The following is a 26,325-nucleotide window of genomic DNA, read 5'->3' as shown; positions in this document are numbered from 1 at the left end:
CATCCCCTGTAAAGCCTTAGCAGCCAGCACACGGCAAGCACCGACGCAGCGGCTATTTCAGGCTTCAGATTGATCACCAGGACACAAGGCCACTATTTTACCAAAAAAAAAAAGAAAAAAAAAGTGTAAACGTGGTCTTTGAGGTTTCTGGTATTCCACAACTTTTACCTTTTGTTGTAGACCACATGACATTGTGTCCAGGATGCGATGCCAAAGACTCCGGCCATGCATCATCTACCACCTCAAGATTGGGCAATGAAGGATACTACCAAACAGATGCATATTGCCCCAAGTACCACAGAAGATGATTTTCTGAATCCTCAAGCAACTTCACTATCAGCCAAACCACCCTCGTTCCAGTGTCGCAGGTTCTTATGAAGGAAACCTACTGCGCAGCCCCAGATCAGCCTGGTTCTGAAATGAAAGCGTGTACCAGTTTCCCAGAATGAGCACCTCTGACTGTGCTGAACTTCGGCGATCTATCGCGTGTGACAATTGTCTACCTACAGAAGCCCTATTTGGCACAGGGCATGAAAATTCAAGTAACAGAAACGAGCTTTCAGAAATTTTGGGAAACAGCCTAAATGTTAGAAGAAAAAAAGGCAACTTTTTTGCCAAGAAGCCAGTTAATCTCACGGTGACCAAAGAAAATAGTAAGTTTTTCTACATACATCATTAATTGAGGGGTTTAGACAATCTTCTACATAAAACAAGGGAACCACAGTACAAGAAATGAAGAGATGCTTGAATTTCTATCTTTTATCACAGACTGAAATGCAAAAGCTAATTCTGGTTGCAAAAACACTGCAACTTTCCCTTCCATTTTACTTCTGCCAGAAATTAATTTTTCAAATGGATACGAAAATGCATGAGAAACATTTCATTTAATTAACTGTTCCCCAAATCGGCCTCGTTTGTTTTTGTTGTTGTTTTGGGGTTTGTTTATAAATGCAAAGTAGGTCAACCGCACATTTTTTTAAATATATAGCTGAAGTAGTTTGTTTCCAGATTTAAGAGATTAAGGCTCGTTAAGCCTCTAGCCCAAAAGCCAAGCAAAAACTTGGAAGTAGTTATGCCCAGAGCTGCGCAGGGCCCCGACGCTGTGCAAGGTCAGGCACCAGGAGACCACTCACCTCTACCACTGCTGTCCAGATGCAAAAATACAGAACTGCATGATAAACAATCCACATCGATTTGTTCAGGACGTGCAATTTATTTTAAATGACATTTTTGTTTTCTTCACAAGTCTACGCTCGTGACCTGGATAAATCCACTCCATCCTGACAGCATTCCTAGTTACAAGTCCACGTGAACAGTCTGTAGTGCAGGTGTACGCCGGCCCCTTGCTTGGGACAGCTCTGCAGAACCTTGACTCCGTCACTCTTAACAGTTGCAGAGGAAAAAAAAAACAAAACACAACAAAAAACCAGTGCAGGTTGTCTGAAAACCCACACCTTCCCATCCACATCAAATGTCTCACTTGTGCCTTCTTTCCACGAGCTGGCACAAAGCACAGCTGAGCGACTGGGCCAGCCTGCCCTTCGACTAGCAAAAACAGTTTGGTTCGCTCACAAACAGCTTCCCAAGCGGTAAGTCAAATAATCCATTGGCTCCAAGGATCTCACGCCTCCTCTTAAGGTCATCAGGTGAACATTTTTCACACGCGCACAAAAAAAAAGTTGATATAGAGTAATCAACAAAAAATTATAAACAGAACATTTAAGGTTTGCAGCTATTTTATTTACAAGTATACATTTAACACAAAGAAACACTGATATCCAAGCCTAGTTAATAGTAGTGTAACAATATGCATCATTTTGATGATTATTCTAACCAACAAACTACACTGAAAAATTAATGCCAGTAAAATTCTTGGTCATAATATTAAGAAATACAATATATAAATTGAAAATATGATTGCTTAAAATTTGAAAATGGAAGTGAAGCCATTTGCACAGGAGTCAGAGTTTAACATAATCTGAAGGGAAAGGCTCCAAACCAACTGTTTATCTTTCAGGTTAACAGAAGAAAAAAAAAATAAAAAAAAAAAAAGAAGCATAGTTTATCCTTAAAGATAATGGGCAGTTTTGCTTCTTCAGGTAGAATGTATTCCCAGTGTTTTCTGGTTTTGCAGTGGAACTACATTACTGAGCATGAAGACTTCCCTTGTGAAGCTGCCCCATCGATTTTTTCTGCCTCCAAAATTATCCTCTTAAAAACATCAACGGCAGTCTGCAAAGAGAGAGCACAAGATTAGTAGGCAACAACAAACTGCCCACTTACTGGAAAAAAAAGTTAGCAGTTTTACTGGCTACACCAACAGATAAACGCACGTCCAACACTTATTCCCAAATCAAAGAGGTAAAATATGGTAATTTCAATTTGGAACAAAGCCTTTTGGAAGAAAAGTGTAACCCCCTTCTCCACAGCAATCCACAACTATTTTCTCTGTCGCTGCAGGGAGGGCGAGTTTAAACTGAGCCATACTCACAACAGAGCTAATAACCGTAATTCTGCTTTATTTTATATAGTAAGCTTGTGCTGAGTGACTGATGGCATTGAAGATTTTGATGCTGTGCTGCTCCGGAGAATAAACCAATTAATTTCCTCTAAGTAATCTTTAAGAATTCTAAGTAATTCCAGAAGGCAGCAGATTTTTCAGCTCTAAACACTGACTTTGCACAGCCCAGTACGAGGGTTACTGTAATATTCTTGATTTTCTCATCTTACCTATAGGTAAGAGCAGTATTAGCCACGGTGCAAGAAAGAACACAAGGAGAAAACAGGAGCCAAACTAGCCACTGTCCAATATTAAGCACTATCCTTTGATAAAGCCCTTCTGAGAGAAAGGGGGTTTTATATTTTAAGCAGCTTGAACTGTAGGATAGCTGTTGTAACACGGTCAGGCTCACACAAACATCGGAGCTTACTGGATGGAACATACAGGATTACAAAGTTTCTCTACAAAATCATGAGCCACACCAGCGCTATGGATCCCTTCGCTCCTTCAGAGGGAATGCAGTGAGTGCTCTCAGAGTAGGAGTCACTTGTGCTATCAGCTCCGCTCGCTCTACACCGAGTCTGCCCCCTTCACGCTGAACACACAGCAGTCTGGTGAAAAAAGGCTCTCCCCTAGCGAAGCTCCAGGCGCCGAAACGGAGCGCGCAGGCTCAGAAGGGCGATGCTTCCCCAGACACACACGTCCTAGCGAGCACAAGTTAAAAATCTTGGGATGGAAAGATGCAGTTTCCCATGAAAATAAGTTTAAGTGAAGCAGAGACACTAAGAGAGGATGTCAAACCACTTGAGTGATTCAGCAGATTTTACAGAAGAGTTCAATTATGTGTAGTTAGGGTTTTGGTGGGGTTTTATTTGTTTTCAAGGATACTGAAAGGTGGGGAGAGTAAGGCTGTCTGGGACAACGCCATGAATGCTACTTGTAGTAGATACCTTCACTTATTTTCAGGATTCACTTCATTTTAAGGGTCTCAAAATTGTACACTAACCTCCATCAGAATATGCAGAAACTACAACTACAACATGCAGCATCTGAAGTAACAGCCTAGAAGTGACTTAAGAATAAAACAATCTATACTACAGTCAAGGACAACTCTAAAGTACTTTTCTTCTCTATGGTATTTTCAAGTTGAAGATTCACCGTATGATCAGCACTTCAGCATGTGAATCTTCAACTTGGAAATGGTCTCCTGATCATCTGAGACATGGCATTTTAAGTTTATCTAGCCGCCCGTTTCATGAATTCCAAGCATACGCTCCTGAAGGAGGAAAGCATATTCATTATATAAAAGCAGTCACATTATGAAAGAAGATAAAGGGGGAGTTTTGTTGGGTTTAATCAGTAGGCTGAAGAGCACCCGGTGATTTATGACTGTGTTCTGACCTGACATATGTTTTTCTGCCTCCACAAGGTATAATTCTTAACTGGATCACTTCCAAATTAATCCCATTGACTAAATTAGCCCTAACAATCTTAAAGCAATCTTAACAAGATTAGACTGAATGTTAAAGTTTCCCATATTTACACCATTTGTGCACAGTACTATCTCGAACTATTTAAAATACTTCATCAGCTGGAAAGAGAGTATTCCTCCATATAATGAAGTTTCCATACAATCCCAACTGACTGACAAAAGCGGCTCATTAGTCCAGTACTATACATTTCCTGGGCAAATTAGATTTTAGAACTACGGTCAGGGCTGCGATTGCTATCAAACTGGTGCCACTAATGAAGAGTTTCCCTTAATCAAAACTTGGTGATATACTGATTTACAAATACACTGCAATGTTTCCCTACTTAGAGCTGACATTTTCAATGGTTTCATTTTAACGCGGAAGTTCTTTATACCCCTGCTTCAAAGCATCTATTAACAAAAACCTCCACAACTTACTCTGTCAACCAAGAAGCTGTACATTCTGTCAAAAGATGCGCTGTTTGAAATACTAAGACGTAGGAGTTCACAGGACTTGTTAATTCATTTCACAGAAAACATAGTCACTGAGAAGGTTTAAGCACTGTCCTACAGTTAACACTTAGGAATTTGTAATTCAGGCCAAATATGCGGAAGAATTTTAGAATGAACTTTTAAACAATGCAGAAAGTTGTGTTCTGTGACAAGGAATAAAGAACGCAGCCAGACCTTATATGCATTTGTCTCCATATGGCCCAATTACAGAATGTGGGTCACACCTAGCCTACAGAAAGCCATCTGGCTTTCTTCTACCTTTTCCCCCTGAGAAAACAAAATAGATGTCAGCCTGGGCAAGGCACGCTGCCTAGAGAGCTCAGCACCGTGCAAGAGACGCGAGAGGCTCGACTGCTTCTGCAGATGCGCCCCTTGGCGCGAGCGGGACAGACCGCTCGGGAGGTGCAATTCTCTCTGCACGAGTCGGGAGATCGGGAACACAGTGCCAGGAGCCAGCGCAGGAAGGCGCAAACACCCAAATCCAGCCCACAGCCGCTGGAGTCATCCTTTGGTAGACTGTATTTTTCAACTGTGCAACTGTTTTACTATTTCAAAAAGGAAACTCAACTGAAACTCAGCTGCTCATACTGATAGCTTATCTTGGCACAGAACTGGGCAAAGGAACTTGAACAACAGTCAGGTAAAGGAAGAGAGGTGTTTCCCTGTATCCTTTGGCGGCCCAAACACTCCCAGGTAAACACGTCAGACCCCTGGAGAGGGGCTGAGATCCCAAACCACTCTCTGAAGCATTTACTGAGCGCTCCATCCTCTGAGCTTGAAGATGAAGTTGCTCTTGCAAAAGAAACAATGCCCAAGCAATTGCTTTTTAACAGAGCTCCGTTTCGGCAAGCAAGAAACTTTTTGTTGCTACCTTGCCCCTTCTAAAACAAGTTTATCCAATGAATTTTGCGTAACTGGATGAATACAATCTGGCTGCTTGTTACTCACTAAATTCTTCAAGTAAAAGTTGGCTCCCAGCATCTACTGGGTTTAAGACCAATTTAGTTTCTGATTGTATATCAAACAGTTACCAATTCATTGCACTGGGATTAAGGTGAAGCACTATACTATGGCTTAGGTGAAACAAAGTAGGGAATTCCATAAGAAAGGCTCAAAGCTCCTGAAGTTGGCCAAAGCAGTTCAACGTATCTGGTAATAATTAAGCAGCTTGAGAAGACATGACAATAATACCCCAACAGCGATCTAAAAGAGGTCTTTTCCATTAAGTCTCAGAATTGCCTTCTCAAAGTCCAGGGGTTTCCCTAAATGACTGATGTGTTGCTGATATGCAGGCCCCTCTGAAAGTCCTACCAGGTCACCTTTGCCTGAAGGAGCTGATCCATAGCCTCAAATACATCTGACCTCAACAACTCTTGCTAGCCGCTACCATTTATCAACACCGCAGCTTTGATCTTTGTCTCTGTTGTTTTCCATCTGTTCAAAGTCATGCCATTTCTGGAATGTGGTATCTTTTGATAACTCCTGGCAAAATAGGTCTAGTTTATTGAAGTTAATCTGTAGAACTATTTCAGTTGCTCAATATAGTAGGGATATGCTCCTAGGACTCTCACAGATGCTCCAAAAAGGATTTTATTTTTGCCCAAAGCAGGAAGGGAGAAGAGTCAGTGCTCTCCCACCCCCTCGTACAGGAAGGAGCGTTTGCTCTCAGAACCTGTTGTAGGGAATATCTTCTCTGCTTTCAGCAGTTCCTTGCAAACAGAGCTGTTACAAAGGACAGACTGCAGAGCTGATTGAGTTTGGTTCAACCCCTTTAGCAAGGAGACCTATTCTCCTCGCTGCTGCGAAGAACATCATGTACAAAGCCAATTTCAGACCAGCATATTAGAAATTGTCATACTGTTGCTCCACATCCACCAACCACAGATGGCTAGGTTGCAGAGAGAAAGGATTAACAGACTTCACCCCAGTCAGGAAGGTTTGAGCTCTCTGCTGAAGTTCTTAAGCTCTAAATTCCCAATCCAGTCCAGCTCATCCCTTTAAGCATCAAATTAGCTTTCTGTAAAGCAAACAGAATCTGAGGCAGTTTTGGAAGGAGTTCAGACTTAATCTTGATAGGCAAGTTACATTTGCTGTACCAAGCCACTACAGGCGGTGATTTGTATGAACCTCCAAACAAAAGTGCCGACAGACTTCTTTTGCCAGTAATGTTGACTTATGTAAGGTGAACGTTCAGTACCAGGAGAATGACGACACACCCTGTTACTGAGTTCAAAATAAACCCTTCTCCCCTCCAAATCAGAGGCAGTTTCAGAATAAGAGACAATATCCTGTCTTGAGAGAGGTCGATGTAGCACCTGTTTTGCTTCTGTAAAATTAGGATTTGGAGGAAAAAAAAACACGAGTTCAGAAGCGCTCCTTGTCTTAACTCCTAGGAAGCGACGGACCCTACAATGCCTGGTGCCTCCTGTTCCCCCTAGCACCTCACAGCTCTAGACTCCACACTTTGCTCTCAAAGATCAATCTTCAGGTAAGCATTCCTCCGCGACCATTTGCGAGACGACTAAGGCCTGTTTTGGGCTCCTTCACACATTCTTCTGCACATCCCAAGCCTCCAAAGGAAGCATGGCAGAGAGCCTGAAAGATGGTCACGTGCTGTGGGCACCCATCTCTGAAGTGACATTATGATCTCCCAAACCTCACAAATTTACCCAGTGTGCTATATAAGAGGCACGAAGGAGGAATTGTGTTCAAGGACCTGTTTCTAACAACCTGTGCTTAAATCCAGAGGGAGAGAATTTACAGTGACCTGCGATTGCTATTCTGAAGGATCCTGCTGGAAGGAAGGCCTGGTAAGAACACCTTTGAGAGCAAGAATGAACACAACTTCTGATTTTTTTTTGGTGGGATTTGTATAGGACTATTCAGAATTCTGAGTGCATTGCAATTTGACATGCAATTGCCATTCCAATTTCCCTGGAGGCTACAAAGTTTGCTATGTTTTTTATATATATATATATGCTGGCAGCATACCTTAATACAGAGAGTCTGAGACTAAGGAACAGACACAAATACATGGCAGTCAATGGGACTTTGTTCATGCAGCAATTTAATATGCAAAACATGCCAACTACCATATAAAGCTTGTCACTGCTTTGCATACATATACCCAACGTTTTTTTTCTTGAACCGAGAACAATACAAACTTCAGAAAAGTTATCAGTAAGATATTCTGCTAGATATGAATTGCTACGTTTTTACGCATTGCAAACATATGCCAAAAGAAGAGTTTGGGCAATAGCTCTGACTAATCCAGAAGTATTAAGTCTTTTAAAGTAAAGGGGCTGGAGGGGAAATTGGGTGCTTTTAACTGGTTTATTCTTTACACTGTCAATTTAGTTTCCTTGGGTATGCATTTGAAGATCTCCAGCAGTACAGAGAAGATATTGAGAAATTTCATGCTTTCATCATGCCCAATTTTGACAGGGTTAATGAAAATCTTAGCCAGAAACAGAAGTACTGATACACTAACTCCAAGTGCTCCAAATCTGGAGGGGGGGGAAGATTCCAAGTTTTTCTTCCAGGGAAAATCCAACTTTACTTAAGTAACTTGTAGACTTGTTGACAACAGACATTGGACAAAAGCTATTTGTTTTGGTTTTGGAGATGGGGGAGAGGGAAAGAAAGGCTGCTTAAACAGGCCCTGTCCTAGCTATAAGATTGCCCTTTTGATTGTGCTAACATTACCGAGGAGGCCAAGGGTGTGATATCCTTGGTTAAATATGAGACAGTGTAAGCATTTATTCTGCATAAGGACTAATTTGTTTAAAATAAGCCTCACAATCTCCTTCTGACCTTATCATATGTCTGTATTTTCAAAGAGCTGAAAATATAGATGCTGTTGAGACCTATAGGGGAAAAAATAGAAAGGGGGGAGGGGGCACAGGGAAGAGGAAAAAAAGACACACACCCACAATGCGCAGCAGTTATCCATTACTTCAAGCCCAAACTAGGAGGCTCTTGTACCTTAGACACATGAGGTGTCAAATCAATGACAAAGTAGTATTAACAGCCACAGGGACAAATTCAAATACCAGAACATATTTAGGAGGCATTTCAAAAGAAAGTTAGTTCAAGTAACCGAGAATAAGACATTATTTAACATGTAATTAAACCCTTTCTTTCTGTGATAGGAAGCTAATTAGCGTAAAAGCATGCAGGTTGCATTGTGTCAGATTGTGCAACTTCACTACGGCTGTATCACAGCAGTGTCCAACAGCCTCTGCTGCATTCTAACATTTTTCTGTTTGCCCCCACCACGGACCCAGAAAACGATTATTCCCCCACATAAGAGAAACCGAGCCTTGCCTAGCACCTTAAAATGTGAGGTTCATCCCCTTATACCAACTCACTCCTCTGCAACCCCAAGGACCTCCTATTTAAGGTAACTGCAGCAGATCACAAACCCTGTTCCACCCACCACACGGATTTGGGTTTCAGTTTGCCACTAAGTGTTCTGCTATGTTCAGTGAAGCTTAACTTTCAGTTCTTCACTTCCTCCTTCCGTTTACAGTTGGATGGAAAATCTTGTCTACATAAACCTGAATGCAGACAACCATTTTGTTTCCAACCATCTACACAAAATATCTGTACAGTACAAGCAAATATTTTAGCTGCCTTTATTAAGTGAAACTATGAGTCATTCTATTAGTTGCTATTCAAATAAAGTGAATCTTAAATCCGTTACCTGATTTTCTTTAGCAGAAGATTCCAAGAAAGCTGCATTCCAGGATTCTGCTAAAGCTTTCCCTTCTTCATAGCTGATCACCCTGACCAAAGGAAAAGAAAAATTATGTTTCTTTGTAACTTGCAAAAGAATTGGAATTTGATGTCAGGAAAGACCTCAGAGTACTGAAGCACATAAATGCATGTAATAGGAATGTTTTGTGAAGTCTGATCCAGAGCATTTGCTTTTGGCTGCAGTGAAACACACTACTGGGCCAGGTAAAACTGCTCTGCGACCCAGAAGAGCAGCTGTCCCAAAGTATTGCTTTGTTTTCACAATCTGTAGTATCGTCTGGTATTTTACAGTTGTGAAATTACTCTTCTGTTTCTTGTTTTCAAGAAAAACCCCAAAGCGTTAAATGACCATCCCTGCAACCTTATAGCAAAAGTCAACATTACAACAGAAGTTCACGGCTCCTAGTTCACATTCTGGACACAACTCCTTCGCCAGTACCTTATTTTAACCTACAATTTGATTTTTAGTTACGGAAAGCTGCTATAAACCCCACAACACCAGGGAAATAAGGCTGCTGTCTTGCATTTCACACATACGGGAGTTGACATACCGTTCCATATGCAGGTCTTTTTTATTTCCAACCAGCATAATGGGTATTCTGTGAAAGAAAGTTCAGAACTTCAGAACAGTTACAGTATACTGAACAAAGTACTAGTAACATGCCTGCAATGAAATGAGATGAAAGTGTCACTACTTACTGGACTTTTCCCACCATATCCAATAACTTGCCATGGATAACTTTTATCACTTCAAAACTGCAAAATAAAGGGATGAAGTCACACATGCACTCCAATGTTTATCCTTAATACCCAATACACAAGCAATTAAATGCATATGTAGGTTGCTGTGTTTAAAACTTACTCTATGTATAGTGGCAGAACTACGAAGATGCTGAAAGTCTTACTGATTTGTGTACAACAGACAAAAATGGTCCCAGAAGCAGCGAAGACTAGTCTATGCCTACCGTTATAGCCTCCCCGGTTACAATCATTTGCAGAAATAAATTACATTACCCAGGACCGATGCGTCTAACAGAATCACTTAAAAGCCCCTCCCAGCTCTCATCTGGTTTGTATCTGCAGTAAGAAATTTAACTGCTTGCGTCCAACAAGCCTGGACGAGGCATGGCAAATTTTTGAAAGTTTCAAAGTTTCAGTTTCAAAGAAAAATTACTCAGTTAAGCACACTCCATCTTGAAAGAATACGTTATTTTTAAGAACACTTAGCTCATATAGAATTCTTTAATTTTAACTTATGAGCAAGCCAAAAGATGCCTAAATTCTAATGTTCTATGGAAAGTGAGTAAACTGATCTGCAAGATGGTATCGAAACAGTGGTTATTCAAATACTTGTTGTCTGTTCACTTACCATGTACGTGAAGTTTGGATGACGGGAGATAAGAAGCAGTACTGTGAAATACCAGGAAGCCAACCACCTCACTAACAAAATCCACTGCATTTGACATTTAGTACTTTTGAGAATAAGCTATAAACGGGGTAGAAGAGCAGATGTTGTGCTCCTCTAATCACGTTATGGAAAAATGCCGGTACATGAAGTGCACAACTCAGATTTGTTTTAAGAGAGAGGCACAGGCTCACAGATGACACACACAACTAGAGAACAAAACAGTGACCAAAACTTTTCCACCTTCCAAGGTTGTTAGCTACAGGCAGTGCCTTGACTTGCACTGCATTTCAATTAGAATTGAAACACTTAAAAATAGAGCAGCACTCAAAAACACTTCCAACTCAGAGCTCTCAAAGAACTGGTGCCTAAAAACACTATTCAAGCTATTTGAATCATTAAAACTTCTCACTTCTGGAACAATAAATGCTACCATATTTAAGAAGGATTTTCTGTCAAGTAGGTCAATTTGGCTGACTTCAGCAATAATTTTCAAGACTGAGTAGGACACAATACTTCTCCATGTTCAGCTAATAGTTTTAATATACCCTACCAAGAAACTGAGCTCTTTGCAAACAAAAGCGCAACTTAGTCTATTATTAGTAACTGAAGTACAATACTACAGATTACGTAAAAATGTGGAAGCAATGAAAGGACTTCAGAATTTCACTAATACCTTTTTGTAACTCTGGTCTTCAGAACTTGTCTTGGACTTTCATTCTTACAATTATTTAAAAAATAAGAGTTAAACGGAGCTTGGTTGTGACAAAGTTGAGAGGCATTGCTACACATAGGTGACCCTGCAAACTGACAGAAGAATAAAAATACTACAAAAACAAATCTGCTACAGACCGCAAAACTGTTTCTCGGTCTGAAGCAACAGGAAAGATCTAGCACACTAGCCACAGGAGAACTGAATCACTCACACAGTACAATCACTGTTTCCTTGCCACTATTAGGCGTGTTGTTTCCAGAAGAGACAGAAAAATGCCATGCCACGGCACAGCACCCTGGAACCTCAGGTGAGGACTCACCAGCGCACAATGCTGCAAAGTGTTCTTGTTCAACTCGGGCTCTTGACTTCCCAATTCTGTGTACCTATCTGCTTGCCTAGGATAGTTCATGAGCTCAGTTTTTAGCATAAATACTACAAACAACTGACCTTAAACACCTCCATCCCTGGAGACATTTAAGGCCAGGCTGGATGGGGCTTTGAGCGACCTGGTCTAGTGGGAGGTGTCCCTGCCCGTGGCAGGGGGATGGAACTATGCGATCTCTGAGGCCTCTTCCAACCTAAACCATCCTATGATTCTATGATCTTTGTCAACAGATCAAGGTGGAAACCAAAAGAGTTACTTAAACTCAAAGACAATGCTGACACAGAAACAAATTGCTAACAACTGCCAGGAATGAAGTTGACTTTACCAGATCAATTTAATGTTCTAGAAAGCTTTCCAAATTAGTAAGTCTAGAAGCAGCTGTGACACACTTTAAGACAGAGATTGACCAATCCAAAAAGAGCATCATCACATCAAGTCATGAAACAGCAAGAGATTTGGAGACCATAAGAAGTCCCTTCCAGTTTCATCAAGCAAATAGGGTTACAGCAAACAGCTCAATGTGTGAAATACAACAAAAAAAAATTACTTGATGTCAGATAAATGTGTTACACAATATCATGGAACCAAGCAAGATACTAAATTGGAATTTAATTAAGCTCATTTAGAGCAAAAGCCTTCCAGTAACCTTGCTGCTGAGAGCCTAGGAATACGAAAAATGTAGGGCATCAGCTTCTACTCAAGTCCCATTTAAACTTCCCACTGGAGGTTAACAGGGAGGATGATAATTTTAAAAGGGCATTTCTATTAAGTTTGCTATCAAAGCTCTCACCCCTGCTAGATCAATACTCGGATCAATATACGCACTTTGACAGAAGCCAAGACAGATGGTGATGGTAATTTAAATGCCTGGGCTAGTCATCTAAGCTAAGTATTGTGGAAGTTCCTTCATATTGCCTAAACACTGTCTTGATACAGAACACAAGGAATTGAACAAGACAGGATTATTGGTACTTTGAAATTTAAAGGAAGAACCAAAAACCTTGGAATAAATTGATCGTGACTAAAATACTGATGAAAATACTATCTACCTACAGTCTTAACGTATCTTGTTCTGTTAGTATTTTGACCATAATTTGGTTTGTTTTAACTGATTGAATGCTACCACAGAAAACAGATTTTCATTTCTTCATCTGTGCTGCTAAGCTCAAGACATCATGAGGCAACAACTGGAGTAGCTGAAAAAGAACAAGTCCTTTCTTTAGCTGCTAACCAGGGAACAGCACAAGCTGCAGAAGCCTCCAAGCGATCTACATTGATTTTAGTCAAAGACACTGTTGTCCTCACAGTACCACTTATCAATGAACATTTTTCTATTCACTTTAGGAGTGGAGGTTTGTCTACTTAAAGCTGAGAAAACTAATTCCTATTTCATGCAAGTTACTCAGCACCAACACCAAACCTCTCATTAAAAAAAAAAAAAAAAAGAAAAGAGGAGTTAGGCAATCTCTAGACACACATGAAGGCCTAACATCTGTTGCATTTCCTCCAGATCACGTGTGCTTGACCTTCACTACTTCAGAACTAAAGGTGAAAACCAACAACGAAGGACTGAAAATCTGTTCAACGTTAAAGACCTCGCAAGCAACGCAAGTTTATAACCAGACCATACCCTTTCTTTGAGAAGCACAGAACCACCAACAGGTAAGTTGTTTTACCTATATTTGACGATGGTCTACTAAAGAGCACCCGAGATGACCAGTTTTGTTTGATTCAGAGGAAAAGACATGGAATGCTTCAACACTCAAAGAGCTGATCAGCTTCCTTGCAAGTAGAAGGAAAGCATCAACTTCTTTTGTACTTGCTGAGAGTGAAAGGTCTAAGTTCTTAATTGTTTTACTCAAACAAAAATTTAAGAAAATAGTATTATTTTGGCTGTCATAACAAAGATGCTGTACAATAGTAGAAAATTAACATCTATTCATGAATGTCCAGTATTTAAACAAAGCAAGACAACCAGAGGAACGGGCAAAATAACAGAAGATGACAAAGCCTTATGAAGGCTGAGATGTGTCTTACAAGTAAATGACTCCAGCTACGATGGATTCTGTCCTCACGTCAGAATGGACAGCTAACAACAACGACAAAAGAGATACTCTGGGAAAATTTTCAAGTAAGATTATATGCTGCAGCACCTCAAGAGCGAGTCTACAGGCCAAAACTCATATATTGCTATTTATGTGAAAATTTCTAATGGTTAACCAGAACAATCACAGAAAAAAGTCAAGGAAATCTCAGTAGTGTAACAAGACACAAGGCTAAGGGACCAACCTAGTAGCTAACTGGGTACTTCACATAAATGTGCTGTGCCCTTTAGGTTCATATTTAAGTCTGCCTTTGTATCTGACGCTAGAACAATGAACTTTACTTATTCCTGAAATCATTCTATGCACTTTTACTTACACCTGGAAAGAGAAATTGAAAGAATTAAACACATAAAACATAGCAGAGGCAGGAGCTGAACCCAGAATGTATCTGGTTAATATCTGAACCAGAAGAACACAACAGATTTTATTACCTTTTTATTGATGTGACTGAATAAACAAGAATGTAGCCATTGATGTCTATGGAGTACGTCTGAGGAAATATGGAGTATTCATCCTGTAGAAGAAAGATTGCATTTAAAATTAGTTATTGCCACAGTTCAGAACTTGATGTTAGCAAATCACCATCAGGTTAGTTGGTCATATTTTTAGGACATGAGGTGCAGGGCCGTTTTGTATAGCTAGTACTTTCAGAATTTTCATCATAACATCCGACATTCTTTTTCATCATAACGTCAGATGTGGAATCTTTACCAAATTAATAGAAGGCTGAGTCAGTCTGTAAATTCTAAAATTTAAGCTACAGCTTTTTTTGGTTTATTCCCTCTAAGACTATGGATCAGCTAAAGCTACTCCCAATCCTCTTATCCTGCTTAATTATCAATTTGTATTAGTACAAAACATCTACTCTGTCCTACCACTAATTAGCAATTACGCCTCTTATCTTGCTAGTGATACATTTAAAATTCCCAGTTTCAACAGCTGATGACAGGATCTAGCAGTTCATAATTTCAAGTGATGCTGATCACATCTAAATTACCTAAGGGATCTGTTAGGAAGTGAATAACTGTGGCTTCCTAACTAATGTTTATCAACTACAGATGCAAGAAATATAGTTATTAGCTGTATAATGTAAACTTCTAGTCATAAAGCAAGTGTTTAATTAAAAAAAAAATAATTAAAAAACCAACACACCAAACAGAATACCAGAAACTGAATCAACTAATTTATTACCCCTGTAGAAAAGGAAGTGACCAGATAGGTAAGTGAAACAAACTGACATATTACAGGTAATGCAACATAAATACTATGAATATCATGTTAAAAAATCAAAATTGGTCTAATAGATATTTCCAGGAAACATTTCCACTTTGACAAGAGCCATACTTCTTAATATACGAGTTCTCAAATTTTTAAACCTATGCTTAAGATGTTAATTTTAGCTTAAGATCACATAACCTCTCTGTATATTGTCATGACTGAACAGATGGAACAGTGCAACAGAGCTTAAATCTAGACAGCCAAAAGGAATCAAACTTCCTTAACTGGCAAATGAGGAAAAACCCTTTATAAATCAACTTCACAGATTCAGCCAAAAAAGTTTGAAAGAATAACGCTTGACAAAAGATGCCCTTATTTGCCTTTATTGCTACACACTGAGGGCAGCCCTCCCCCATCTTCACTGAAATGCCAAACTGCCACTTCAGTTGGCCCTGTAATCCCAAAGTCAATACAGAAGGGATCTGAGTTAGCCTGCGTGTAAAACTGGTGAAAGTGCAACTCTGTAGTTGTTTGACTTTACCCGGAATTTCTCAGGATTGCCCCAGCTGGAATTTGGTGTTAGGTAAGATTTCCTTTTGCACTCCTCTTCTCTGATCCTGCACCAAGACTCTTGTTTAACTGAACTATCTGAACAGATAACCATGAAAGGTAAAGAGGCACAGAACACAAGAGCAGTACCAAGAAAAACAAGCGCCATAACCTCAACTGTTTCTAATGCATTACTTAATTTTTAGCTTGTTAGAAAGAGGAAGAAAAGCTGCAATGCTTCCTGGAACTCGTGGGTCAAATTAAGAACTTTGCCAAGCGATTAAACAACGTAGCTACAAACTTTTCACGTCACAGCCAAATTTTCAAGTATGTAGCAAATCTACAATATAACCCTTGCTATGCTGTATACACGAGGACTTCCTATGGATCATTAAGCAAGACAGACTTTAAGAAATCTGTCCAAGCCACACCTTCCATAACCCAACATCACCTCTCCCCTCCAACCCTGTGAACCAGAACTCAAAGTTCAAGTCATTCATAGGAAGAATCAAATCTGAAAATAACCACAGGCTGGGAAAGAAGTTATTTTGGTTTTACAGCACCGTGTAACATTAAATCAACTCTGAAAAGAAACCTCAGCAATAGAGATATGTCACTAGTGAAGTTACACTGCCTTCCCAGAAGGCCATTTCTTCCTCAAAGACAAATTTTACTTTTACCACTATGCTACAAGTGTGGATGTAAGGCAAGTACACCTACATTGGCACAGAGTGAAACCTATGGAGCTTGTGCCACTGCTCATGCTTCTTTCTCTGCCTGCCCACCTCTCAGCCTGGCTCTCCTCTGCAGAATATTCCCCATCAAACAATCTTGCCCCAGAATTTGTGGCCAGTATTGTGCTTCTAATCACTTCAGACACCTCCGACAGATTATAAATGGGTATCGTGTTGCTGATTAGCACCACAAGCTGACACCGTACAAATACAGTATGGTTATTCTTAAGTCACATAGCTCTCTTTAAAGAAAGCGATCAAACATACCTAGAAGGTTACAACCCTTCTGAATAGTCTCCCAGTTATGAGCAAGCGTCCTGCAGCTTTAAAGTCTTAAGTGCTGGCAGTATATTTTACAACACTAACATTATTTAACAGTACTCCTAGTTTGGAAAAACCCAAAGGCACAGTATCAGGAATCACAGAAGGTAAGAACATCTAAGCAATAAAAAGTCTAGGATAAAAATACAGGGGGTTAACAGTCCCTATTCTGTTTTTTTTTTCCTAATATAGAGTCTTTCAAAAGACAGAGCACTCCTGTGCATGGAACGTGCAGTGCAAGTTCAGCCAAGCTGCACTATATAATGAACACCTGCACTTCATGAAGCTACTGACCACGCTACAGGACACGCGTTCGCTGTCTCCTGCACTCCCGGTCATTACGTGAAGGCTCAGAAGCACGCATGAACCAGCACGTAAAAATGTCAACAAACCACAGTAGTTTATTGCTAGCCTGGGAAGTGTGACCTATATGCATTTCTGTCTATTTCCCATAACTATTTCACAGATAAAAGTGTAGCGAGAGCACACAAATAGGAAAGAGTCATGAAATATTCCATGGAATTTATTGAAGTGACATTTTCCACCTAAAGCAAGACTGCTAGTTTAGTCTATAAATGGCAAGCAAGCTACTTATGAACTTTTGGTACAGAGTTAAGGCAGTTTCTTCTTCACTTTTTTAGACATCCATTCAATAGACAGGAAAAAAACAATCAAAAACCAAACCAAAGCCTTTAAATAAACACTATAGAAAACCTGCTCCTCAGTGACTAAATGACAAGGCAGAATCATTTAGGTTAACCTTCACCTTTGAACACATGGTCACTACCAACTTAGCTCTACAGGAGTATGAATACCTGTAATCTTAACTCTGAAGAAAGATTCAAAGAAAGAAAGATGACTTACTTGGCCAGCAGTGTCAACCAGCTGAAGATGATATTCTTGGCCATTTACTGTGATCAGTTTTGTAAAAGCTAGAACAAACAAATACATAAACATGTCAGAATTATACACAAGGAAGGGATCAGAAGTCACTCATCTATGCCATCGTCAGCCAAGGCACTAACAAAAAGAACTTTAGTTTTAGGCTTTAAAGTAGCAGTAAAAGGCTAGGTCAGGTGGCTGTACTTTTAACTAGCATATTGCAGACAACGAAACTCAGAAATTTACTTTAAGATTTCAAATATCCAAAGATTCTCACACCGGATGCAGCAGCTTCTCCTTTAGTTACTTAAAAAGAAAGAGTAAAAAGGGTTTTTAAATGTATTTCTAACAGACTTCCACGCAACCATAAATTTGTGGTGACACAATTAGCATCAAAGCTAAGTTTGAACTTATTACAGGATATTTCCCCCATTTCCAAGCAGTCTAGCATGTTAATTTCCTAAATGTAAATACCACAAAGTAAATCATCTGGATTAAAAATAAATACAAATCTTAGGGGGGGTAAAACTCACACAGCCTAACTTATGAATATACTAAACAATAAGAATTTAGCTAGAAATTCACCACGTTGCTTCCACGCTTGCTGCAGCTACCAGTCTATCTATTCCTCAGTCAGGAAGTACATTCAGTCCCTAGAAGCGATGAGAATTGCTTCTCTTCCTCGGATTCATGAAATGCCAACGCACTGTGAGCTGAGGAATCTTACTCAGTGTTTGCATTATGCAACTGCAAAAGCAAACAGTGTCACGGCTCTTGTAGGAATAACGTCCTACCGAGCACTACATGTTCCCACCAGAGCACACAGACCTGGCTTCAGAGCTCCACTCTGGCCTTAGCATTGCACTCAAGACACAATTACTGGACAGTACTTATAAATTAAGTGAAGTTTGTGTTGTCCTCTGGTTGAGGCGCTTTTCCCAAATACAAACAGTCCTACGTAGCTTCACCTTTCATTGCAGTGACAAGCACGGAAATAGCCAACACTGTAGTGACCTGTTCATCATGCTTTAAGTTGTCCAACAGCTTCCCGAAGCTGAAAAGTTGAACGTTCTCGATCCCGCTGTGCTGTCTCCTGCCTACGCCTTCTGGGTTTTGTACAGGGTCTCCTAGAAGCTAAAGCTGGCCAGCTTTCCTCCTCCCCGCCAATACTCGGTGCCCTGTCAAGTCTCCACAATGTGAGTATTCACTTGAGTAAGTGGGCTGAAATATCTGAAACTGGAGGTTTCAACCCACCTAGTAAATGAAAGCACCCTTTTTAAACAAAGGGAGCAATTCAAACTAACGGAGAGTGTCTAAACAAACAGTGTAAAGTGTACCTACAGTTTTATTACAATTCCAACAAGTGCAATGGAGCCTCAAAAAGATCTTCTACCTTACCCTCTCTATCCCCCAGGAAAGCTACTTTGGCACCCGGGCATGCGAGCCGCTCTCAAATCACTGTCTGGACGCTGTTGTCATTGCTGCACAAAATTTTAGGGTTATGAAGTAAGAATCCACAACAGCTCTTTGCCTTGGATGAATACTGTGGTGGGGACAGAAGCAACCGTTTGTTTGAACAGATGTTGACATGCAGCGTTGCTATATACACTATCACCGCTGCAAGTCAGAGGGAAAACAGACTCATCTGGAGAAACACTGCATTAGCAGGTGTATTAAAAATAACAGTCTCTGGTCTCTTGACACTTCACATACACATCAAAGCACTCTGCAATCAAAGTAGCTTCAAGAGCCTCATGAAGTTAATATTTAAAAAGGGACAGGGACAGATGGCGGCTTTTTCAGACTATTCTAGAAGCCTAGAATAGACCCAGAAAAGACATCGTCATCATTGGTACTGGAAGCAGAGTGTGACAGAGCCAGGGGAAGGGAAACAGTGGAGGAGTCACCACAGACTGGGTGAGGAGAACTGTTAGCTCAGTGCAGAGGCTTGTAGCACTAGGATCAGCCCACTGCATGAACACAAATCTGCTTTGATGCAGTCATAATTAATGACTCCTGTTTCTTTGCTGAAGCTTTTTAAAAATATTCCTGGGAAGAATTTCATCTCGTGAAAAACCTGCAGCTGTACTAAATGTGATTAGTGATCCACAGGTCTCCTGGACCCAGAGGAAGTTTTCACTTCCAATTCCATCACGTACCATCCTGGGACATATTGCCTCCTGCTGTGCCTATGAGCAAGACAAACAACCGATAACACGATCACGGCATAGTACGGCTCTTGCTGGTATGGCAAGGACAGATTTCAGCAGACCTGAATAATCTCTGCAGTCCCAGTCATAATGTGAGCATCTGCGAAACACTGCTCATCAGCTGAAGCATGGGTAAAGCCTGTTTTAGCTCCATGAAGCACACAGATCTTGGAACAGGACACGCTTACACCTTGCAACGCATAGCTCGAGTGTAGTTATATGAAGAAAGTTGCAATCCCCACCTTCACCACCTACAATTGTTCCTAGTTCGGATGCGTTCCTGAAACTTGGAGAATTTGGTGCTGCAGCGAACAGCACAGCACCAAACAGATATATGTGTACAGTTCAGGGTGCAGCAGTCAAACACTGCGTTGCAACAAGACTAAAGCCACTTTGCCATCAGAGAAAGTCCTGGTAAAATTACATGCAGAGCACAGTCCTTAATGCTGCTACAGCTCAGCAGAAATGTAACTTACGCAGCCACTCCATCAGCTGCTGATCATCGTTACCCTAAGATCACGTATATTTCAATTAGGCTAACATGAATGAAGCGATTTGCACGTACAACTCAAACGACAGTTGCTGTGAAAACAAGCCATTATGATAAAACCCACACCAGTACCAGGCAGTCAAATGCAGGCTTTTAGATAAACAGTGCTACTGAGTAAAGGTATGAGAGGGGGTATAACATTATTCCCAGAGCTCCTGGCTGGTGGCTAAATACAACTGCCTCGTAAGGGCTCCTCGGTTACTACCTTCTGCATCCCCTTCCACTCGTCTTCATTCCAAAGTCAATGCGCGTCACTAATCTGTCAGGACGTCTTTTACAACACTGAGATGTGTAATGCAACACAGTTATTTCTAATTTTTCTCAGAAGCCTCATTTCCACCCCTTGAGAAGGCTGCTCGTCAGCAACTCCTGGGAAGAAGTACACTTCACCCTTCCAGTGCAGCTGCCGTGACACGCTTGGAGGAAGATGAGCCTTAAAGATGCTTCTAGCAGACCTACCTAAACCTACAGGTATCCCCTCCAAAACTACCAGGGTGCCTCCAGCCCACTCCCCGTTTCTAATACGCTCCTACTCACAATTATATTAAAAAACATGGGATGAAGGTAGGAAACCCTTGGCAGAAGATTGTTCCTTTCCTTAGGGAGCTACTGAGCCTGTTTAGGGGAGAAGGGAAGAGCACAGTGCAAGAAGCCTCTCCAAAACTGCAAGGAAATGCAGAAAGCAGCCAGGCAGGCCTCAGAGGAGCTGGAGAAAACATTTTTGAGACTCAGGCAGCCAAGTCAGCTTTCCTGCAACAAAAAGTCACTGAATTAATGATAACCAAAGACATCCCTGCAAAGATGGGGGTGGGGAGAGTTATGCGCACATCTTCATTATCTATTCCTTCTGACCTATTTGCTTTGAGTTCCAAGTTAAGATTCTGGTTTTTATTCCAGGAAAATTTTAGTTTTGTATTGTTCTGGTCTCAGCTTATCTGAGCTAATCTGCCTTCAGAGCCCCATCCAGCTCAGTGTCCACACAGACTTCTGCTCTGCAGGGATCTTCCTCCTCTTCCCAACACTCCCACAGGTTATCGTTCCACTATTTTCTCAACCTGGCTGTCTCAAGAATAGCCACCCATTGTGGTGTTGCTCCTGTTGGGACATTCAGAAAGGCAAAAATCTATTTTGCTAAGCAAATAAATTTCACCTCTGCTGCTGCCACAAAACGTGACAAGTTACTCTTCCTGATACACAAGTTTTACTCCGGGGTTACGATCATGAAATCAAAGTTTTATTTGCCACATGACTGAAGTGAGACAATACGATCAAGTTACTCAGCCTAGCGCCACAGCTGCTCAAGTACTTTATGACCACTGCTAGCTCAGAAAGGGGTGGTTGGATTGTAACGAATACCAGGTTTAACTCGCCTCTGAAGCGAGTTGTTGCTCTTGGCAGCATTTTTAGTATTAGTATCTTCACTCACCCGCTATGCTAGCTATTCACAAAGGCACTAACATTAAAAAAACTGCCAAGAGAAAAAGGACACTTGAGAAGTCAGTTACCCAGCATCTGCAGCAAACTGATTGTTACCAAGCAGTTGGAAACACGTAATTTAAAAAAATTATCATGTTATCATGGCCGTAGCATGCCTACCTTCTGAGGTAGTCATTTACTCTTGACTGATATTGCTGGCTTTGCGTCCATCTGGATATGCTGATCAAACGAGACATTTGAGACTCTGGAATACTTGTATCTAGTGGTACTTTTTCATATAGATATGACAAACTTAATTCGAAGTGCCCTGGCTATATTACGGGAAGCAGATGTCCAGCAACATATATGTAATACAAGGAGACAAATTTTAGCCAAATTGATTAGGTTTTCCTTCTTTTAGTATTAAAAGAGAAATATGTGATTTCCACACTGCAATACTGTAAGCTGGGTAAGCATTGGTTTAAAAGAGTAATAAAACTTAACAGTTAATTAATGAGCTTTAATGTCAATACGTAAATGCCCACAAGTAATACGTATAACCACAGTGGCTTCTGATAAAAGTTAATTAGGTACAGAAAAGCAGCTTGTTAGTTATTTACTTACTGTTCTCTATGGTTGGATCATATGAATCAACAAACTGTCCTTCCACAAACTGAATCGTCAGTGAAGATTTTCCTGCAAAGAAAGGAAAAGATGATCTGTATTGAAACAAGCCTTCAGGCTGTTATCACATTACACTTACTACCAGATACACTAATGCTTTTATAAGAGCTAATATGAGCTTTGTATAGTTCATTTAAACTATCTATACATTATAACTGACCTATTTTTAAATTAAGGGCCTATTCCTAGTAATTGGGTCTCCTGAACATTTAAAAAATAGCACAAAAGCTACTTGATATGTGTTCTGCTTTTGTTGTAACATAGCACAATTTAAGCACCTCCTCCAGTTTAAAACAAATCTAAAAGTAGCTCCGTCCAATCCTCATAAAACTAAATTTAACAAACTGCTATACTTGGAAGATTCTTCTGTCGAGAAGCAAGGAAAAAGAAATAATTTTCAGTCATTGCACAGAAAACTAGAAACTTGGACAGAATCAGCCAAATTGGGTTTGATTAGGAGATTGGACATATTTCCCATGACTAAAGGATGATCTCAAAATTCTTGAGATCAATATACTCTCCTATTAATCCTCTTAATGCCACACTACAACAGACCACGGAATGCTGTATTATAAGCATACTGATTGAGGGGGGCATCATCAGATTTTGTCTTTTGAAAGCAATTTTAACTGCTACTTTTGCAGACAACTCAATGTTCCCACTGTCAATTACGCTGACCTGATCATACACCCCCAATAAAGAGTAATGCAAAATGTTGCACTTAGTAGCAGATCGAAAAAAATAAAACTAATTAGTCTTGAAAGATTTTACAAGACAGTAAAAGCAAATCACATACATTGACCATAAAAAACACCTTTAAAGCTCTGCAACTCAAGACTTTTCAAAGCATTACTGAAGTCTTAACACAATTCCCATTACAGCACATCTTCTGATTTGGGAATCTACCAGATCCTATTACATTATGTTTACTGGACAAATACACTCTTATAAAGATTGCCAAGTGCATTAGCTACTTTTGCACATGAGCATATTCTTCATGCTCCTTTATACTCTTCTCATCAGCAAGAAGCACAAACAAAATATGACCTCAAGTTTAAATTTTGACTCCAGACCATCCTACTCAGTGGAAGCCTTTCAATGACATCATAAGTAACCAATGCTGTGGCTGCACTATATAGCAAGACTATTTTCAAGAACTAATTGCATTGGATAAAGATTGGCCACTTGCAGTGCTCAGACTATGCTACGTTTATACTTTTCTGTAGAAAAAGTTCTTTCCTAAGCATTCCTTCAGAAGATACTAAAAAACAGTTTTCCACTTTTGCTTCATCATACAAAGCTCTTGAACCTGTTCACATTTATTACCATCAGCATACTTAGGAAGTTATTTTGTTAAAGACATTCTAAAAAATGGCAAGTAAGACACAAGGATGAAAGTGATGCAAAGGAAGTTTGGCTTAATATTTATAATTACACACGCAGTCAATTCCTTCGTTAACTGCAACACTTCCACGATTTACTTCATCAGGAGGAAAGAAGAAAATGTTACACAAGCACCATCATTTGGGTATATTCTAACAGTCATAACCTTCATCGACTCATTGCTTGGTTTCTTCTAACATCACTGCCCAGCTCTGCCATGCTTATCCCTTTGCTGTCTCCTACCAATCGTGCCAGTTTATTCAAGATACAATGCTAAAAGCCCAGACAGACCCGCAAAAGACCAATGAGCACGCAACCTTTCAAGATCTGCTTTTTCTCAAATCAAGCTTTTGGATACCATTTTCTGATACATCTAACGGCACAACTAAAGGTGTCACACTCACTGTGCATGAGTTTACAGAGAACACTGCCCTTTAAACTGCTGCTCCAGCCAGGGGCGGGGGGGGGGAACAATCATGCACATCTGAATTCATCCTAATAAGGACAGACTTAGAATTGAGACTATGCATCCCAGCATCTTTCTGAAACTGTGTATTTTGGACACCACTTAGAGAGTGAATGAACTTTCGAGCTATTTATTCTTCAGCTATAAGCTTATGACGTTGCTACCAAGAGTTCATGCTTCCACATTCTTCACCCATACCAGCAAATGAAGCACTCCATTTTAAAACAAAGTTAGCTATTCCTATATTAGACTGTTACCTATCTTCAAGATAAGACGAGCTAAGTTAAGCACAGATCATCACTGAACATTTTTCCTCCTATGAAGGATCCTAAACTAACCGAAAAACTCGACTGCTACTGTCTGTCTGTGCTACGTCTGGAAACTGAATACTAGAAAGAAGTCGGAGCCAACAGAAAATGCTGCATTTAACATCCAGCTGTATTAATCACTGCTTTCCTCCTAACAGTGAAAGAGGAGGAAAGAAAAACAGACAAAACCAGTGTTCCAACACTCTCCTCCTAAATTCCTCCAAGCTTTGTAACAAGTCTTCCAGTAAGGACATCTTTGTGATCACAGGAGGATGCCTGCTTTCCTAGATGAGCCACAGGGAAGCTCTCCAGTCTTGGATTGAGCCACCTACCCCCTTGGGATAAGTGAAGGCAACAGTATCCCACTAAACCAAAGGGGACACAGGAAATTTAAAACCAAAGTCATTAACACCCCCCTGCCTTGTCTCAGCCTGTGCCCAAGAAGCATGAGGGACCATGTAAACAACAGCTTGGCTTGAACTTTGTCCTACAGGTTTTATTCCAGGCCTTTGACCTATGCTTGTGGACAGAGAGGAAAATTAAGTTGACAATTTAGCTCCTATCTCCTCTTTCCCCAGAAAGATCAGGCAACATTTTCAGAGAGAATTACAACATAAACATAACATCTGCGAGGCAGGGGCCAAGAAACTGCACGCAACTGCGTTTACTGACGTGCTAACTCCATCGGAGCACGGCAGGGAGGAGGACACGGGGAGACACTGCAGTCTAGATGTGCATACGCCACTAGCACACTTCAGCCTAAAAGGATGAGGGAGCCTGACACCAGCAGCAAAGACTTAATTAATTGATTACTCAAGGGTGCATACCTCAAGAAAGGCTCAACTCTAGTATGCCCTCATTTGGAACAAGTGCCTAATGTTTTTTTAGTTTCCTAAGCTTTTCCTTGTAGCATCCTCCACGCTGGTACTTTTAGTGCATCCACTGTCCTCAAGTTTTAGGAAAATAAACATATGTTAAGACCAAAAGGAGAAGTGTCACAAGCACAAGCAAGACAAAGTCTGCTGGAAGCGGTCGACTAAATTGATGGAGACCTGTGATTTTAAGATGAAAAAAACAAAAAAAAAACCACTTGCAAAACCTTACTGGAGAAGATTATGGTTTAACCTTTTCACTGTTCAGAATCAGAGAGCTCTAAATGACCACGAAGAAATAAATGAATCAAATAAGGGCAACGCTGGGGCAGGGCAACAGGATGACTCCTTCAGCTGTACTTAGTAACTCAAAGCACCAGATACTCTGCAGCAGAGGAGCTGAAAGCAAAATCCTCCAAGTTTACTAACTCTCCCTCTCCTGGGAGGAATAGGACAGAAGGTAAGGGCTGGGAAGAATGGATTTTACAAGTATTTAGAATAGAAGTCCCAGGTGGCCAAAAGCTCAAGTCAAGTCATGCAGACCTACCCAAAGCATATTTGCATACACAATTCATTATTTATGACATGATGCGGGAGTGGTAAGGAAAAGTTTTCCCACTGTTAAAGCAGAAAAGGAACAGGTTTTCAGACAGAAAGCCATTTCAAAAAATAAAGCTGTCATATTTCTGCTCACACAATACACCGTTTGCTACATAAAGCTGAACGTCCCATAAACACTCCATGTAGCACAGTCACAGCGCATCAGTTTCAAATGCCATTGCAATTGTCAGGGCAAAACAATTGCCAAATTGAGTTTTTACTCATCCTTTTACTGCTTGGACGAGAGCTGTGGTATTTAATCTAGCCTTAAAATTCAAGC

General features: G+C 40.5%; 1 protein-coding gene across 1 annotated transcript; it reads right to left on the bottom strand.

The window, feature by feature from the left end:
- Window positions 1-1,718: 1,718 nt before the first annotated feature.
- On the bottom strand, window positions 1,719-22,428 carry RHEB (Ras homolog enriched in brain; the record flags this gene model as incomplete). The annotated part of the gene is made up of 7 exons (XM_009887774.1): window positions 1,719-2,232; window positions 9,190-9,271; window positions 9,794-9,841; window positions 9,942-9,998; window positions 14,284-14,366; window positions 17,539-17,606; window positions 22,357-22,428. Coding segments are annotated over 7 exons (503 nt in total), but the record flags the coding sequence as incomplete, so codon positions are not given.
- Between the last annotated feature and the right edge of the window lie 3,897 nt (window positions 22,429-26,325).

The sequence above is a fragment of the Charadrius vociferus genome, unplaced genomic scaffold, assembly GCF_000708025.1.
Source record: "Charadrius vociferus isolate BGI_N301 unplaced genomic scaffold, ASM70802v2 scaffold566, whole genome shotgun sequence".
In the NCBI taxonomy this organism is placed as follows: Eukaryota; Metazoa; Chordata; class Aves; order Charadriiformes; family Charadriidae; genus Charadrius; species Charadrius vociferus.
This window is presented reverse-complemented; position numbering and strand designations above follow the sequence as displayed.